The sequence below is a fragment of the Taeniopygia guttata genome, chromosome 5, assembly GCF_048771995.1.
Source record: "Taeniopygia guttata chromosome 5, bTaeGut7.mat, whole genome shotgun sequence".
Classification (NCBI taxonomy): Eukaryota; Metazoa; Chordata; class Aves; order Passeriformes; family Estrildidae; genus Taeniopygia; species Taeniopygia guttata.
This window is the reverse complement of record NC_133030.1, coordinates 20,486,649-20,505,525: the sequence shown is the minus strand read 5'-3', so window position 1 is coordinate 20,505,525 and position 18,877 is coordinate 20,486,649. Positions and strand designations below refer to the sequence as shown.

The window sequence follows — 18,877 nt, the reverse complement described above, 5'->3', positions numbered from 1 at the left end:
TCAGCATTGGAACTATGCAGAGTGGGGGAAAAAAAGTACCCGCTTTTGCTAATTTACAGGTGATACTGGACTATTTCTTTTGGTGCCACCTAGTTGAGAAACAGTGGATGGCAACCATGTATTCACAGTGGATGGCAACCATGTATTCACAGTCTTCATCCTTTCCCAGGAGATGCAATACTTCGCTGTAAAAAAAGAGTTTAAAATGCTCTGTAGTACTCGTCTCTGAGCATCCCTCCTGCCCCTTGCACATTTTCCTGTTCTACCATCTCCTGTCTGGAAAAGATAAGAACTGCACTAGTGCTCAATGAGCAAACCAAGAAGAAGGATCCTAGCTCCAGCCCCCCCAAAAAAACTTCTTGATGGGTTCAATCCACAGACCTACTGTGCGACAAGAAGAATAAAGGCATGGTCATATTGCCTGCCTGGTTTCTATATTTCCCAGTAACCAAATTCTTTCAAGGTACCTGGAAACTGGGACAAGGGTCAAACACTCCTCATGGATTTTTCAAGACCCAGATTTACAGAAAATGGGTGCTTTAAGAACACAGAGTTTATATCTGTGAAGTTCAGGAAATGAACACACACTTAATTGCAGCAAATGCCATTTTCTTCATTTTAACAGTACCAACAGATAAGCATGGTGAGCTCACTTTGACACAGCCCTGGTGTTCTGATGCACCAGTGACTGAAAGCCAGCCCCACTCCCTTTCCCACTGAAAGCTAATCTTGCTTTAAAGACTGAAAACATGGGGTGATCCTCCCTTGGGAGGAAAATAGTGAATTTAAGAACCATCAGATTTCATTTCCCTTTTAAAAAATCCAGCAGTATGACACATGTCAAGTATGGACATGGATGCGTACCAAGCAGAAGGAAATCTTACAGACTGGGAATCTTCTAATGCACTTTTAGTTTTGGCATCAAGCTTAGTAGGTTCATGTTGAACCATCAATTCCTCAGTGCAGCACAGAGATCTCCTTTCCTTTTTTAAAGCAATCCTATGGATGTGCTGAGTTTTACAGCATTGCTGCCTGCCCACAGTAAACAGAGAAACTGAACACAGCCCCTGTGGGCTCACTCTCAATTTCATATTTCAGTCAGGTCTTTTACTGGGAATTATACAGCATTTTACTGACAGGACTCTGTAAACAGTTTAACCCCCTGCAGAACATAATCAGGCTTTCCCTTGTATTTTTTATGGAATTAATAAACTGATTTGAACTTTACCTGGGCTTTAAGTTCTCAGGGGTTTGTTTTGTTTTGTTTTTGTTTTTTTTTTTGGTTTTTTGGGTTTTTTGTTTTTGGTTTTTTTTTTATTAATATCTGTAGGAGTTGGAAGCATCTTACCTGGATTTGTCTCCTGGCAGCTAGAGGACTGTCATGGTTAGAAGAAACTTGAAGTGGTATGTGGGAAACACCCAGGTCATTTTGCTGGAGATCTGCAAGTTTATGAAGTAGAAAAGGGTTTAATTCTGACACTTAAAGAGCTATAAATGTTACAGCCAAAAAAGGAGAAAAAACGCTTCTACTCCCAGATAATTTCTTCCTTTACTTTTAAAAATTTTTGTAAGTAGGCATTTCCTGGTAAAAATTTATTTGGGAGAATTTTGGGCATATCGGGATCATGCACAGTAAAAACCATACAGTCTCATAGATCATCTGTAGGACATTCTAAGGTGCATATTAGGCACCAGAAAAAGCCAGATAGCTGGAAAGGGAATGATACTACTCCAGTATGTGATGAATTCATGACAGAAGTCAGAAAGGAATGCCATATTTTGATTCAAAAGATAAATGCCAGGTTAGTTATTTCTTTTGCTGTTTCAACCATCTACTGCAACTGTTACCAGCCATAGTAGTTACAGGCTTATGAAAGACTTACTGTGCCTCAAAGAGATTATTGATAAAGACAACACACCTCAAAAGAATGTTTTCCATTGACTCTCTTCCAGCTGAAATATTTGCTGCCAAGTCAGCTGAGGAAAGACGAGTTGAACACCTGCTCTGATTTCCCGCTGCACCTCGGTGTCCTCAGCTGGGTGCTTGCTCTGGTGTCACTCCAAGGAGAAAGGCAGATGCATGCAAGGAGGCTACGGCTCAGCAGGAAAGACTGGAGATAACAATCCTTGTCTGGGGTACAGTACTTACCTTTCCTTAAGTTGTCAGCCCAAATCCTGGAGAACTGTTCTACTGATGGCACTGTCTAAGGCTTGGTATCTGCTTTTGCCTGGCCTGGCTCCAGACCACTGTGAGAGAAACCTGAAAACCTGGCACTCTTCTTCCTCTCTCTTGATACCAAGCTGTTTTCCAGAACTGTAGCTCTGCTGATGCCTGGATGAGTATTCCACAGAGTTCAGTCTACCTATCCTTTATTCCAGCATTGCCTAACTCAGCTCTGGTCTGACTATCGCAAATGGAAAGCTAAGTGCAGCCAGGCTTCATTCTATTGTAGCTGTGGATGCTACCTTGTGCTTCCTGTAGACTCCTCCTGCACCTTCACCAGAGGACAGGCTTATCCTATGCACTGTCCCTTCTAGATTAGCCTTGTTGCTCTCTAGATCTGCTCCACCTGAGCCTCAGCTCATTCCCTGAATGTTGTGTTTTCTGGTCTAGTCCCACTGCAGAAAAGCCACCCTCCAGGGACACCATAAACTCAGCTGCAGTCTGTCCTGTGCTTTGCAACCAGCAGTATCCAAACAGGAGCTATTCTCCCATTTCTGCACAGCACAGCCAAGCTCACCTGTGTTCTCCTGCCAGCAGGTGTAAAGAAACCAGTCTCCATCTAACCCAAGGCATTTAAGGAATAGCAGACCATGCTGTGAAACAGTTAAGTGCTGATTTTATTCCCAGTGAGAGCAATATGCTCAAATGCATCTCTCCAAAACTGGAGGAAAGAACAAATACCTTGTTGGTATCTATGAAAGTTACAAACAATAACATATGACACAAAATACAAGAGAAAATGTACATTCAAAAGAGCACTGCTGCCTTGAACCCAGCATGAGACTTGGGGCAGCACAACCTAAGAATCTGTGGATGTCCCTAGGCCCAAGGTGACAACTCAAATCTGCAAGTCCTTCTCCAGTGCTCTGGACTGGACAGTAAGCACTCTGTAGCCTGAGATGTTAGAACAGCCTTAAATGAGAGGAAAAGCCGAAAGATTTTATGCCTCTCTTTCCATAATATTGATGGCAGGTCTGAAGCAGCATCAAGGAAGTCACCGATGATTCTTCAGGAGGGGAAGAAAATGCCAAGATTTATCCAACCTGCAACTGCACGTTGACTTTGGGTGGAGCAACCTGGCATTTTGAAATACATTTTTGTTTTTTTGTTTTTTCAGACTAAGAACAGTCCCTTAAGTAATGTTTAGAGAGTTATGTTGAATTCAAACCTGTCTTGAAAGACTTGAATTTATTTAAATGACAGTAGTCTTTCAAAAAGCTTGCATGCAATTTTCCAAAATCATTGAGCAGCTAAAAACCAGCAAATGTTTCCAGCCTTATACAAGATATTCAGGCTGAAAAACTGGGAAGTTAGCTCAGCATAGTTTGTGCCAAACACACAACAGTGCCTTATATCACATCTGGTCAGACCAGTTTTTAAAGTGCAAATTAATGTCATGATTTTCACCAAAATTCAAGAGGGATCACACCTTCACCACTACACAGTCACATTTCATTGGGAAGATGTGAGGACTACCCCTTGGAAACTGCAAGGGAAATTTTAATTTCACCTAAATGAAAGTCTCTCAGAACAGGTAATGGATTTTTACTTTTTTTTAAAATAAAATTGGAACTTTGTCCAAGACCAGCAGTATGTAAGTGTCGTCTAAAAAGGTACTTGCAGGTGCAGCAGGCTATTTGTTTCATGATAGCTTTTGGAGCAAAACCAAAACCAAAAGAGTAATTTTTCTAGAATCGGTTTCTTCTTTCTTCCCCACAAATACTTAGGTTTTGTTTGGACTTAAGGGAACTAGAAGAGATTAGGAAAAAAATAGAAAACATTTTCATGGAGAGTACAGTTCACATTTTCATGTGAGCAGAACGCATCATTAACAGAAATGGCTGAACAGTCCCCAACACATCACAGGCCTTCATAACATGAGTGCATCTCCACTCTCCTATCAAGCAGTGGAGCACAAATGATCCCAAATGCTCACACCCAGTGCTTCCAGTTTCAGGAATAAGTTATAAATAAATACATGTAACATGAGTGTTAACTCATCAAACACTACTTAAGCCACTACTCAGCTGACAGACAGACATTACAGTCTCTAAATTTCTCCATGTTTCTGAAAGCTGAAGTTCAAAGTCACAAAGTGAAAGTAGAAAAAAGGTTCATAAATGCACTCTAAACTTCCTGGCATTGGCAGAAGTGGCATGTGAGTACACACCCGAGAGAATCAATGCCCAGCTCCTCAGGAAGACGCTGGCCCTTGAGGAGGGAGCAGTCCCCAGGCGCCATCACTCTGGGTACACAGAGAGGTTCCATTGAAACACCATTTTTCTCTGCTAGGTGCTACATCATAGCTATTGCAGAGTCCTCAGTGCTGCTCTCCTGCTCCAGGCCCAGCCGGCGGATGGACTCGCTGTATTTCTGCCGCCCCAGCTCAATGATGGCTTCAACCTCATCAGCGATGTCCTGGCGGCCGCTCTCTTTCATGGCTGTAATCAGCTTGCTCACACAGTTGGGATCCTCTGAGTTCTGCTGAGCCCACGAGAAAAGCATGTCCAGGATCTGCTTGTTGAGGTCCTCTCTGAAGAAAGGACGAAAGACACAAGTAACCAACACGCTCTCCTGAGTAGCAAACCAGAGACCTTACCTAGGTCCCAGCCATGGCTAGAGCCTTAAAGAAGCCATCCAGAAACAAAGCACTCAGTGGGCCTCCCTCTTTCCTACCCAGCATACAGGTGTTGCATGAATGCTTCTCTATAAAATGAATGTTTCCTGCATGAATGTTTCTCTATAGAATATTTTTCCTAATAGAAGGATCAAATTAAGGCATTCTGCTCTTGAATATAATTTCCTCATAGGAACACCAGTTTGATCATAACAAGTCTAATTCTCTCCTACTGCTTTGGCTTTTTGGTCAGACTGCATGTCCCGTGATGTACCACAAGCTCTTTTTGAATAACAATTATATTCACTATTAAAGCCATAGATAATTTTTCTTTGTAAGAGATGGAGGCTGGCCAGGAATCTGATCACAGAACAAAACAGGAATGCAACTCAGCTGAACTACAAAGCTCATCAGGTTTGCTATTTCCCGATTTTGTTTTTCAAACAAAAAATTTTATTTTATAATGGCAAGAGAACAAAATCAGTTTCCCATTATAAAAGGTATTATTTCCAGAAGAACCATTAGTCAACCCATTTTAAATCCAGTGAAACAATTACAGTGGAAGAACTTTCAACCAGACAAGCATTGATTAATACTATGACACTGCAGATGGATGGACAGACATATATAATGCATCACTGTTGATTACTGTGTCCTGTTCTCACCTGTTATTGTATCCTATGCGCTCAATCTGCTGGTAGGTCAGGCCCAGGTTGAGGCCGATGCTCTGCCAGTCAGCTCCCACACGCCTAGCAATGCTCAGCAGGTTTGCCTGTGTCAGGTACCCAGTCTCAGCATTGCCCAGGTTCAAGGGAGGGAAGGAGAAGCCATACAGGGGACCGGGGTTCTCATCCCGGGCTTTCAGTTGCTGTGTCACAAAGAAGACAGAGAAAGAACATTCTTTCTTTTCGTAGAAGACAGTGTCTGGCCACTCAGTCTCCACAGTGACATCTCCTTCCTTCTACTGGGGAGAAAGGAAGTACTTGTGGCTGAAGGGTCAGGCTGTAAGAAGCAAGGAGGACTGACATTGGCAGTGACCAGCAATGCTCGCTGCCTCAGGAAAATATCAAACCGTAATGCTCATAGTCATAGCTCACATCGGAAATTTCCTTTCCTGCATTTACAGAGCAGTTTAAAATAAGCCACATCCCTGAAGCACATTTGCCTCAGCAGTAAGAGAGCACTTAGTCTAGGTTTGTAGTTGAGGTTGCATGTGTCAGAAAGGGATGTGAGATCATCACACGTGATCGGAAGGGAAGTATTCAGCCTACCAAGGTATTTATTGTCTTAGGCTTCTCAAATGTTACTTAAATTCCGTGAGCAAAAGTTGCATTTCTCACTGTTACATACAGCCCAGCCTTTAAAGCTCACAGCAGAATACCTACACTCAATGTCTATTTCAAATCCACCATAACTACCTCATCCTATTCCTTTCTTTTTTCCTGCTGCATGAGCTGTGTGACTAAGAAATTTATAAACAAAACAGACACTTCCCTTAATTACAACAAGCTCCCTTGCGCACTACATTCTCATTTATTCAAAGGATCCACCCTCTCTGACTCTGACCGCCATCCAACAAGCCTCTGCTTGACAGGCAAGATGAACAGGAGTGCTGAGACCACTCCCAGCTGTTCATGTTCTCGTTTCAGAAGAGCTCGCTCACAGGGAGTTCAAAATCTCCACCATGACACGGCTGGGCAGCTATTTCTTGTGGTCATTCATTGCATGCCTTCTCATGGAGGAAACAAAATTAGTTGAGCAGAAATGCCATGCTCTTGCCCCCATCTAGATTAGTTTTTCTGTAGGAGACAACTCACAGGCAGTTTGATGGGCAGAGTAGCAAGCCAGAGGGAGTCTGGGCCTTTTCTCCTCCTGCTGGCATCTTCAGGGATGCTCTCTGGAACTGCCCCTCGGTAGAAGGAGACCTTTGCAAAGAGAAAGCAGTAAGGCTCTGATTCAAACACAGTGGCCCAGCCTACTGGCACCATGTCTTTTCCATTTGGGAAAGAATGAATTCAGCATTCTCATCTATCCTCAGCCCACAAATTATGTGTAACTGGGAGGAGCACTGAGGTTCTGCCATAAAGGCTGGACTTTCTGCCAGCACCCCAAAAATGAAGGGCAGGAATGTAAGTCAGACAGTTAAGTGATGAGTGATCCTTCAAGATTACACTTCTGATTATTCAGAGTTTAGTCAGTGAAATGCAAAGCCAGAAAAAGAGGGTAGGAAAAGAGTTATGTCCAGCACTCAGAGATTATTATGAGTACTGTAAAAGCAATGATGAAGGAGGAAACAAGAAGTCAGTGTAACTCGTTGTTCACCTGGCCTTTTACAGCTTGGCCTTTTCTGTCCACAGGGGAGGTCACATAGATTTCCTTCATGTTCTTCAAGTGGGAGTAAAAAACAAATGAGAGACGTCCATCCACGCAGTCAGGGCGATCTGTGCAGAGAAGACAGGAAGCATTCAACTTGTGCAGAAAAGTGTGCAGAAGCAGATCAGTCATAAAAATAAACCCGCCTGGCTATTGCCCTCTGCAGGTTTACAAGAGTATGAGAAGAAATAAAAGTCTGCAAACAGCACTTTCATAAGGAAAAGTAGACAGAAAGGTTATGTGATCAGAGAATGTGACAAGTTCAATATCCAGGGGCTGGCTGCTGTGAGTAGTGGGCGAGTGGAGACAGAGAGGAACACCATAGAGGAGTACAACCCACAGCAGAAACACATCTAGGGCCAGAGCAGGACAAGAGGGAGGTTGGTAGGAGCAGAATGAGCCCAGTACTGCCATACCCATGTCAATGCTGATGCCTCGCTCAAAAGCTGCAAAAAATTGCTCTCCCTCAAACATCTCCACCATGTCAGATGGCTCAGGTCCTCGATAGCGGTCCTGCAGCTTCCTCAGCACTGGGTCAACCTGACAAGGAAGACAGTGTTTGGTCAGAAGCACATCTGACCAACCCATGTTTCTATACCCATGATGTTCCTCTCACCTTTAACAGGGAAGACTATTTTACATGAAAAGGATGTGAACAAATGAACAAAGACCCATAAAAATTTTCAGTGCTGTCTCTATCTTTTAAACACGTCTTTTCAGCTTTAGAGACAAGGAGGGATTTACTTGCTACCATATCCCACTCACTGTTCAAATACATTTTCACTGCAAAAAGACACATGCTACAACAGCACACAGCTGAGGACACCAGAAAGCTCATTTTGGCTTTGTAGCCTGTGATCACAGTGGCAGTGCAAGAGTCAGGTTAGATTCTTCTTTCTTGCTATTTGTAACAGTAAACCTCTCTCACTCCATGACCATTCCCAGCAGGATTACAGACAGACCCAAACAACCAACCCAAACAATCTCACTCCGAATGTCATTGATGCCTCATCTGGAGTCAGTTTTAGCCCCGAACCCAATATAAAAAATCCTTGCAGATGCTTGTGTCCACAGGTCAGTTCAATACAGGAGCACAGGTGAAGAGAAGGAGCAACCAGAGTAGAGAATTATGTAGAGCTGGATATGCAGCCCAGTAGTGGCAGTCTGATAAAATAACCCTCACTTCACCAAGCTGTACTGCCTGCCAAGGAACACATTCTCCACAGCTGCACACTCACACTAATCTGAAACTGCACTGCTGAGGGCTGATACCCCCAGGAAGAGGCAGCAGAAGAGAATGAGTGAGCACTTCCCATCTCCTTCTTGACAAAGTCAGCCAGATAAGCCCATACTCATTGCATAAACTAACCTGATGTTGCATTAAAGCAGATTAAGGAGTGCTCATATATTCTGTTCAAGTGCTTGAACTGAGAACAGCGAGAACATAAGGAAAATTACCATTTCTAACCACTCCAGCTGAAAACAAAGCACTGCTGCTGCCCACACCACTAGCCTACGTCAGACAAGTGACATGTAAACTTTAACTTAAACTTAAGGCAACATGTTTTACCTCATGTTTGCTGGATTATAATAGCATATACATGGCCAGTAACTGTGGTTCAGCTGATTTTAGCAGCCCAGTCCTCAGAGTTTGCAGGGGAGGAAATCAATGCTAGAATGAGTTTTTCTCTTCCCCCAGCTCCCTGTGAGTCAGTATCACAGCACCAACAGTGTGGTGACAGCATTCCCCAGCCACGACTCTGGGGCAGTAAACAGGACTGTTTGGTGCACTGCTGCCTTCACATCCTACAAAGGGAAGTCTGGGAAGCTCAGGAGCAAGGCAGTGCAACCCAAATCAGACCTTGTGCTTGGGGACACACTGTAGCAGGACTTGCTCGGGATCCCTCTTCCTCTGCAGCGCTATGAAGTTCACCTGGTACAGACGCAGGCGCTCATAGACCTTCTTGGCAATGCCTCCAATGTAGGTCTTGGTGGTGTACCACAGCCAGTACCTGGAGACAAGGAATTTAAAAAAAAAAGGAGCAACCCTACCCAGAGAAAGGTGCAGTGCCACACCCACACAATTGGAAAGAAAGACAGGTAGAGACTAAGTGCTATGCTGGGCCTGACTTGCAAAAGGGAAAGGGAACAGATAGAGTTAATGTCATGGTCTCTGGTCAGAGTGTTGGAAAAACAAGGCAGAGGAACATCCCATCTTTTCCTCAGGACTAATCCTGCACTTACCAGGAGAAGTGAGTGACTTCAAACACTGCATAAAGATGGGTGAATTCCAGCACCACCTCACTGGTGATATCATTCCAGGTTTGGCCCTCCAGGTCACCATGGAGTATATGCAGCCTTGACCGATCCAAATTTAGCCCTAAAGAGACCAATGATCAAGAGATGCTATATGAGCAGAAACCTTTATTCATGGCTTTACAAATCCAGCCACAGGTTTGAGTGATTTACTTTTTAAAGCCACCAAATAAAGGTTCACAGCCTTCTCTTCAGCATCCAGGACTGAACTTTGGTCAAAGAAGAGCAGCAATAAAAGGACCAAGCTATCCCATTGGTTTTGGGATATTCTGACAAAATATGCAGAGTTAAAATGATAGAGTGCTCATTCCCACCAACAGATTCATTAGACAATTCTCATCACTAAAATCTAGGGTTATTAATTAAGTACTATTTCTTTCTCATGTATATCTAATAGACTTTTCAACCTTGATGCACTTCAGGCATACAAATGCCAGGTGATGTACTAATGAAGGCCACGTATTTCTTCACAAGAAAACCAGGAGAGGTCAATCAAGAAAATAGGAGTAAGGAGACTAAGGGTACTCAGCAAACAGAAGAATCCCTGGCATCACTGAGGCTGTTCTTAGCAGTTTTCAGAGTGGGATGTGGCTCAGTATACAATCATACATACAGTCATACATTTTTAAATGCAATGGCTCAGCACCTGATTCATATGCAAGGAAAAGAGAAAGCAGACCCCTGGAGCACCACGTTCATTTCTTGCTTCAAGCTATTCCCAGTCATGAATCAAAGCCCTTTTGCAATACATCTCCTCAGTGGGCAGGAGTGCCTCTCCAATCCACCATAGTAAAACCAGCAGTTAAAATACACATGTGGTTTGGCAGAGAAATCCTTTTGACAAGACCATTCTCCCAGCTTGTCTGTGAACCCCAGCCCTGATCTGATGGACATGAACTACCTTCAGCTCCCACCACTCTGCACCACCACATAGTCAACGGACACACCTTGCTGCTCCTGCAGGAAAAGCAGCAAGCTTTATTAACAACAGGAGAGGCAAATAAAATTATCTCTTCCCTTTTGTGGTTTTCCAAATACGGCATTTCCCCTTGTCAATTTTGGGAATAAACTGACCTGTGACCCCGGGTGGAAGAGGCAGCTGAATTCTCACTGGCTTGAGAAAATCCACCGTGGAGTCCTGGGAGAGGTAGAGCAGGGGACTGGCTCTACACCCTGCATTGGCTGTGATTTCCTGTATCTCTTCTGCAGAGACTGGCAGCACCTGGATGTGGCAGACAGCACTGTGAGCAGAGCAGTCAGGCACTAAATTCCCACACTGCTCACCCAGTTCCTCCAGTACCCAGCAGGTAAATGCTGCTTTTGCTGCAGGGCCCAGCAGGATTTATTTACTGAGAAATAAAGCACAGTGAATCTTAGCCTAAGTCTGGCAACCTGTTGGGCTGGGATGGACTTAAAGTGCTACAAGAGCTTCTAGCAGTTCTACAGAACAATTAATTTTAGTGAGGTGATTTTAGAATTAGATCCACATTAGATTCCCCCACCACCCCGAATTCTCACTGAGCTGTTTTCCTAGGGTTAGTTTTGCAAGGGAAAAAGAGGCAAAATATTTTTGTGTTCCCTTCACAGCAGCTACCTGCTGGTCTGCTGGAGATCCCTTTCCCACACAGGGCAGCACAGAGCAAGGCCCATGTTGCAGGGAAGTGAAGAGAGAAGGTGATCTGAGATGGGTCAGCCCATGAAGCAACCACATCTAGACATGAATTACCCTAGGGCAGACATCTCTGCTTGGTTCTGTACTGAACACGAGAAAACAGCTGCACCAGAGCTCACCAAAAAGCATGCATACCTGCAGCTTGACACTACGAGGCTCTTTGGTGACTCCAGGAGGAAAGATCACTTTGATGTTTGGATCCACGCTGGAAAAGAGCAATGTCCCCTCTGCTGGCACTTTGCATTCATTTTGCACAAGTCGAGACACAACAAGGAACCAAGAGAAGTGAAGGACACAACAGTGGGCCACACACTTCTGTGACAGAGGACAAAGAAGAAAACATATAGGCATATAACTTAATACAATAAAGGCAGGAAAATGAGTACCAGCCAAGCAGAAGAAAGTCCTAGATCAGGGATGAAGCATGGCAGGATGCAACTCATCAACTTCAGGAGACACATCTCCATTAGGGAGGAAACCTGGAGCTGAAATCCACTACATTTTATTGCAGCTTGTCAAAACACAGCTCATGAGATATTTCAAATAGGTTCACTCTTGGCTGGGCACAACCAAAGAGGGGAACAGGAGCAAAGTGTGTCACTGGTAATTTCAATCTGCTCACCTTTGATTTTCTCTTCTGCTTCACTCTTGTTTTCAGATCATTCCAGCTCTGCCCACTGAAGGTCCGAACTACGACCTCATGCTTGTGAGGGGTTTGAGGTGAGATATATGGCATCCAGATATGCACCTCCTGGCAAAAAAGCATTCCTGTGAGACACCAACTGAAAGGATAAAACCAAGGCTAGCTCTGCACTGTGGCTTCCCATGCAGACGAGGGAGGGCAGAACATGGCCTGTATGCAGGGAATCAAAGAATCTGCTCTTCCCTGCAGTCTCTGGGGAGGCGATAGGAAATGTCAAGTCTGCTATGGACTGTGATGGCAGGAAAGGTTCAGCAGCTTCTGAGCAGAAAGGGCAAAGCAACTTTTGCAGTGAGCTGCTGTCAGCCATGATGGGGCTGGTAGGTGGTGTGACTACTCCCCAGCTTCAAAGTAAACCATACGATCAGACTCTTAGAGAAGGATGCAAACCATTCTCTTTTCAGGCTAAGGCCAGATGCTAGACTTATCCTCTGGTAGAGCAGGGGGGATGTGAGTGAGAAAGGTTATAGCTCAGCTCAATCAGGAGCAGTGGGGAAGGCAAAGATGCCAGATCAGCACAGTATCAGAGGCTGTGTCCTTTCTCTCTGCAGCAGGGCTTCTTTGAGAGGCAGTCCTGCAGCTACTTAAAAGCACCAGGGATGGGGGTAACTGTCTCATAGGCCCCAAAAGGCACTCTCAGAAGACTCTACTGAGCTACTGCGAAGGCAAATTCATCAGCAGGTGACCTGGGTGTATCCTCACCTGCTGGAATTGGACCCCATGAGGCTGCAGCTCCAGGACTCTACTGAGCAGGACATCATGGTGTCTCAGCTTTACCCACTGTGGATCCGGCGTGAGGGATCGGAAGTGGATCCGCACAGGATCAGAGGCAGCCCCCGGCGGAAAGTAGAAATGGATGCCACAGGCCAGGACCACTCTGCAGCCTTCAGAGGCGACAGTAAAGCTTCCAGAAGACATGCATGAATTTATGACATAGTGCAGTGACTTCTGCCCTCCAAAAACCAACAGAAGAATCTCACACTTGTGTTTCACTGACCTATTGAGGCTAAAGGCTCCTATACATTCCTGCAATACCCACCACACCCCTTGTCTGTAATATAAATTCTTAATAACAGAGGCTTACCTGCCCTCTCCTGATGCAAGGAAGAGTCTTTTTAGCCTTCTGGTACTGGATTTATCTGTGGCAATAAGATTTGGGTAGGAGAAGGAGACAGAGGTTACTTAAACCAAGGTAGACAAAGAAAGGTTGATCAGTTTTGGCTTAATCCTAATCTGACAGAAGTTGCTAATGGAACCATGGTCACACTGCAGTGGGCCCCAGAACACACTGTAGCAAGAGGATGGCATGTGGCCTCGAGGTCCCAGGACATACTGAAAATGCTGGCTCTCCCCCAGGGAAACTCAGAAGCAGAGGGAATCCAAAAATATTTCCGTTTTCCTCTGCAGCTCCCAGGGCCATGTTTGATTGCCTGGAACCATCCTGGGAATCAGTGCCTGCTCTTGTGAACATGAGCACCATTGGGAAACCCTGCTCAGAATAGTGCTCATTTCATCACCTTCCTCTTGGACAAAGAGCTGCTCCTCTGCAGCCTGTGAACCTCAGGAAAGCAGGAGGCAACTGCACAGAATGACCTCTTGCTGTTCTCTGAGGTTCTAGTATGAGCCACCACAGCCTTAGGGCCAAGCAGCAAGTCCAGGAACTGGTGCTCACCTCTGCTAAGAAGGCTGGACCCCTTTAGGGACCTTTCCTGATCTGTTTCCTGTGAGTCCCATTTTTACTTCCACTGTGAAACCCTACCAAGAAAGCCCAATTCCAGGGACCTCTGAGCCCTTCAGACTGGTATAGGCCTCATAAAGACATAACTAATACTGTCTGTATCCTTACAAATTAATAATTATTCCAGAGAAATAACTGCTGAACTGATTCCCCTCTGCTTGTCTTCTCTAATCCAAACCCATCTACACCCTGCTGGGCTGAGTGAGGGAACAGCTGGGCAGAGCACACAGCAGCAGAAGCCTTGCAATTACCAGCCTGCGGGGATGGCTCCGTTTCTCCCAAAGGATTGCCTCGGACGTGCACGAAAGGCAGGGCCTGGATCTCAGCAGGGATGGCACGGAGGCAGTTGTTCTGCAGATCAAGTCTGGACAAGTTGGGCAGGCTGGCAAGAGAGGCAGGGACTGTCACCAGGAGATTGCTGTGGAGATGCAGCCGACGCAGAGACTTCAAATTGGCTGCAGGTTGGAACAAGAAGTGACCCCCCATCCGTGCTGTTAATTGCATTGCGTATCAGCTCCAACCCTCTCTCTCTCCTCAGCCCATGTAAACACGCACATAATGAGGGGAAAGCACAAAAGCTTAACATCTCTTTAGTTCACAAAATAAAGGAGTGCGAGGAATTAGCCGAGAGGCAACACAGCCTCCTCTGCCCTCTCCTTTTCAGCTACAAGTAAGACAATTCTGTAACAGCAGCAAAAGCAGCCTTGGTCACAAAGTAATACAGGACCCAGGATGCTGGCCAGCAGAAGTCAGGGCCCAGTTCTGTGGACTGGTCCACACTGGACAGTGTGATTTCAAGCCCAGATTCTCATCCCATCAACCCAAAACCAGCCAGGCCAGATCCTCAGTCATTATAAATGGTATTGAAATTTCAGCAGTGTCGATGATTCACAGAAACAGGAAGTTTCCATGCTCTGTGATCCAGAGTTGTTAATGCTCAAAGGCACTGACTGAAACAAGAAGGATCCTTCTGGATACCCCTTCCATTTGGCTCCAATATAAAATGGTTTATGCTAACAGCTCTGGGGATAGAGACCAAGAGTCTCAGAGGTTGTACCAAAAGCTTGGCCAAGCCCATGTCCTTCTCTTCCCCAATAAAATACATACCTAGGGATTCTGGGATGCTTAATAAGCGATTCCCAGAGAGATCCAGCTCTGTGCAGTTGTGCAGATTCCCAACTTCTTCAGGGAGCAGTTCCAAAGCATTTTCTGAGAGATCCAGATCCTGCAGCAATGACAGCTCCCCAATGCTCTGAGGTAAGTCTTTCAGCTGATTTTTCATTGCAGAGAAGAAAGTCAGTTTACTCAGAGAGCCAAAGTCCTCAGGAAGTGTCACCAGGCTGTTGTGGCTCACCAGGAGCACACGGAGGCTGGGGAGGTGGAGAATGCAGCTCGGCAAGGTGGAGAGTCTATTGAAGCTGAGATCCAGGTGGGTAAGACACCTGAGGTTCCCAAAGTCTGGTGGCAAGCTTGTCAGGGAGCCATGCTGATAGGAACCAAACTCATCCCTAGCAAGGCCACCTTGGTGGAGGGAAATGGAAGAGGTCAGTATGCTACCAGGAGAGCTCACCAGCCTCATGTGAGACTCAGCACAGAGATCCACAAGATTGGGAGTTACTGATAACAATGAGCAGCACTAATCACAAAGTGCTCACAGAAGTGTGTTTTCTGCTCCGTGCCTGTTTCCTGATCAGTGAAAAGGGTGTAACAGTGAAGAGCTGTTATGAAATCAGGAGATGCCACAGTGAACCAGTACAGCTCTGCTCAACACATCTGGAGTGAAAGCTCAGAACGAGCCAGGCCACCCCACACATTTACCACACTTCAGCAGGATGGCCCATATACCTCCAAGCCTACCACTCTTCTTCCTCACTTCTTCCTCACTACCAGTGGCCAACACACAAGACTTTCTGGATCAAGGAAATAGTCCTTGCCCTCAATGATTTATCCATGCTGTTGAGAAGGAAACAGCTCTGATGACTGATACCTACCCTTGCAAGATTGGGGGGCACATCTGAGGAAAGAGCAGTGAAAATGCGGTGGGGGGAAGTAGGTAATTCAGTATTTTGTAGGCAGACAGCACAGAGAGTGAAGAATGAAAGTTCCGTATCCCAGCTTGTGACACTCAAGTTAGAGAAGGGCTGCACCCGTGGAAAATAACTTGAGCAAACAAAAGGAAACTTCCAAACTTTTCCACTTATCCATTGTTTCATACTCCTTCTCTACTGTTTTCTATTTATATCCATATACAGCAGAGGGCACCAAATATTTTTTATGCTGCATAATGATACAAAATGAGAACAACTAAATAGGCACATTGCACTTTGTACATAAGATCTTACTGAACTACTTTTTTGCACTTCAGAATGCTCAGGGTGTGTGTATATCTCACAAAACAAGACTGATAAAGGGTACTGCTGTTATTGCCACCTTACTAAAGGGGGAAAACACAAATCAAATTATTCACATGAGAATTTATGACAGATATAGAAACAAACCTTAGAGTTTTCAGCTGGAACCCTTAATTTTGCCCCAAAACTCCCCCTTTTTTTTCTCATTTATTTTTAAAATTGTACCTCCCAAAGAGCAATTTATTCAGTCTGACACAGAAACAATACTAATTGTGTTGAGGTCCTACCACAATAAATTGATGAGACAGTCAAAGAATGATCTAATATTTATAGCTCTAACAGTTATCATACTTTTCTAAATTACATGCACACCCCGTGTCCTACTTTAGATAAAATGTCAAACAACATTTTCTGTTCTGTATTGAACTTTGCTAAACTTACACTAAGCAAGACTAAATAGGGGCTGAACATTCACCAAAAGATTTAACACCTTTCAATCCCCCTCTTCTTGCATAACTGCAAAAATGCTGTTCTGCTAGAGAATGGCTATAGAAAATGCTGCAGCATCAACCCAACGAGACTCCAAAAACCCAGTCCCCAGGCAGCTGTAAAAACAAAGGGAGGAAAATAAGAGTCCAGAAGCTGTCTCATGTTGAAATCTGCATTCAGCTCTGAGCAAGGCTGAGCCAAAGCTGAGGTAAGGGGCACTGGAACAAAACACTTCCAAGGACAGTTTGCCCTGCAGATATGGAGAGAAGGATAAAAAATCTGAGCCTAGAAAAGCTGGATGGCGATGGACCCCGGAATTTACCTTTAAGCACCAGGGATTTCAGGTGCTTCAGATGAGGAAGGCTGCCCAGTGTGGTGTCAAGGAGGCAATCGTTGCTGCTGAGCCGGAGGAACTCAACCTGGACCACCTCTCTGTGTTGCTCCTTGAATAGCTGGAGGAAACGGCGGCAGCCGTCAGGATAAACATCCAGGTTCAGTCTGTTGTCAGCAAGGCAGGAGCCAGCGAGGGCAGGAGCCCCCACAGTCCCCTCCTCACACTCATCCCTGAGCCCCAGCAGCTCTGCCATCTTCTGCATCTCATCCACAGGGTCTAGACATGCTCTGACTTGCCAGGCAGGCAGGCACTGGCAGCACCACAAGGCAGCTGGGACAAGGAGAGGAGCAAAGATGGCTCTGAAAAAGAACACAGGTGCACAATGAAGGCTTCTGCCCCAGTCCAGAGTGGCTGGAAACAGTTCATAATCACAGCAAGATGGTAGGAAAGATTACATGCATGCTACTGAAAGCTTTGGAGGCAAAGAGCACAGAAATGCAGCATGACAGATGTCACAGGGGCTTCTCCTCCTAGAGAAAAACCTCTGAATTTTTCCAGCCAACATCTCAGCAGGAAATGGAGCAATTATGCACCATCAGAATAAAGACCAATATTAACTTTAAAAGACACAAATGTAAATGCCTACACCTAATGCAGATTTCAAGATGCCTTACTAGGAAGCTTTACAAGTAGAGAAGAAAGCTGGGGCAGGGAGAGCTGAGCCAGAAGCAGAGCCCACAGGTGACTAACAGACTGTGACAGGTCCTCATCAAACCTGGTTGTGAAACCCAGTGTCAATGGGATAAAAGCAAATGGACAAAGGGCAGCAGAGAAAATGTGACAGGGGCAGCAAGAGGGTTAGAAAAGGCATGTTGGTGGTGCAGGAGTAACACCTCCTGAGCTTGGCAATTAAACTAGCTCACGGTGTGAATATCAGGAGCTCTTTGTTAACCCTGCCATGGATCAAACTGGTAAATAGAAGTTTCTTTTGAGTGATGCAGAATTAGAACAAACTTGGTTTTAAAGCCCAAGGCCAGCAGAAAGAAGATAATGCCCCAGCAACACCCTGAGGAGCAGCACTTTTACTGTTAGCCTGTGGGACATGGCAGCACTGATGTTCCCAAAGCAGTCTGGGGTAGGCGTCATCCCCTGAAGGAGCAGAAATGCCTCACTCTGAAAGGACAGAAATGTAAAGGCAAGAAGAAGAGGAAGCAGAGCCCAGAGGCAGCTCACAAATTGTACTGGGTCCTCGTTGAACCTGGTTTGAGAAACTGAGTGCCAATGGGATAAAAGTGAAACTACTGCTTTAGTATAAAGGTGAGCATTTCTTACAAAGACATTGTGCACAACATGTACATATCCCCCTTACAGACACATGTAAGAATAAAGTCCATCAGCTATAGCTTTGTAAAACTGTCAGTGGTGAAGGAACCAGAGGGCAAATCCAGAAGCCACAGAGGCGGCCTCGGGGGCAACAGACATGGGTAGACATGGTGCTGCAGACACTCTGAAACACACACCTTCACATGGACACACACCCCGCACACGGACTCACACCCGCACACGGACACACACACCCCGCACACGGACACACACCCCGCACACGGACACACACACCCCGCACACGGACACACACCCCGCACACGGACACACACCCCGCACACGGACACACACACCCCGCACATGGACACACACACCCCGCACACGTACACACACCCCGCACACGCACACACACCCCGCACACGGACACAGCCCTGCACACGGACTCACACACCCCGCACACGGACACGCACAGCCGGGCCGGGCTGCCCGCAGCACGCTGTGCCCCGGCCCGTCACCCCACGCCGATGCCCAGGCCCCGGCAGCAGCCGCAGCCGCTCCCCGTGCCCGGCCGAGCACGGCCCCGCCGCTCTCACCCCTCCGCACCGGCCCCGGCACTCGGCAGCCGGGGCTGGGCTGGGCAGGGCTCTGCCCGCCACTTCCTGAAAAGTTCTTGGGAGCCGCGCCGCGATCCGGGGCGGGACGGCGCGGGGGAGGCGCTGGAGGCAGCGGGACATCGGCCG

General features: G+C 46.0%; 1 protein-coding gene across 1 annotated transcript; it reads right to left on the bottom strand.

Moving 5' to 3' along the window:
* Window positions 1-2,823: 2,823 nt before the first annotated feature.
* PIDD1 (p53-induced death domain protein 1) lies at window positions 2,824-18,824 on the bottom strand. The gene is made up of 16 exons (XM_032748719.3): window positions 18,731-18,824; window positions 16,803-17,173; window positions 14,748-15,161; window positions 13,892-14,095; window positions 12,987-13,041; window positions 12,605-12,806; window positions 11,825-11,953; window positions 11,338-11,517; window positions 10,605-10,752; window positions 9,459-9,594; window positions 9,076-9,226; window positions 7,631-7,754; window positions 7,164-7,282; window positions 6,659-6,766; window positions 5,507-5,709; window positions 2,824-4,757 (listed from the first exon to the last, which is right to left on the bottom strand). The coding sequence occupies exons 2-16, from the start codon at window positions 17,074-17,076 to the stop codon at window positions 4,520-4,522; spliced, it is 2,685 nt and encodes an 894-aa protein (XP_032604610.3). The 5' UTR covers window positions 17,077-17,173; window positions 18,731-18,824; the 3' UTR covers window positions 2,824-4,519.
* Window positions 18,825-18,877: the final 53 nt, after the last annotated feature.

Coding starts and splice junctions, on each gene's coding strand:
- PIDD1 (XM_032748719.3), bottom strand. CDS start 17,076: ATGCAGAAGATGGCAGAGCTGCTGGGGCTCAGGGATGAGTGTGAGGAG. Junction 9,227..9,458: donor GAAGTCACTCACTTCTCCTG/GTAAGTGCAGGA, acceptor CCTTGTCTCCAG/GTACTGGCTGTGGTACACCA. Junction 6,767..7,163: donor GCCAAGCTGTAAAAGGCCAG/GTGAACAACGAG, acceptor CTCTTTGCAAAG/GTCTCCTTCTACCGAGGGGC.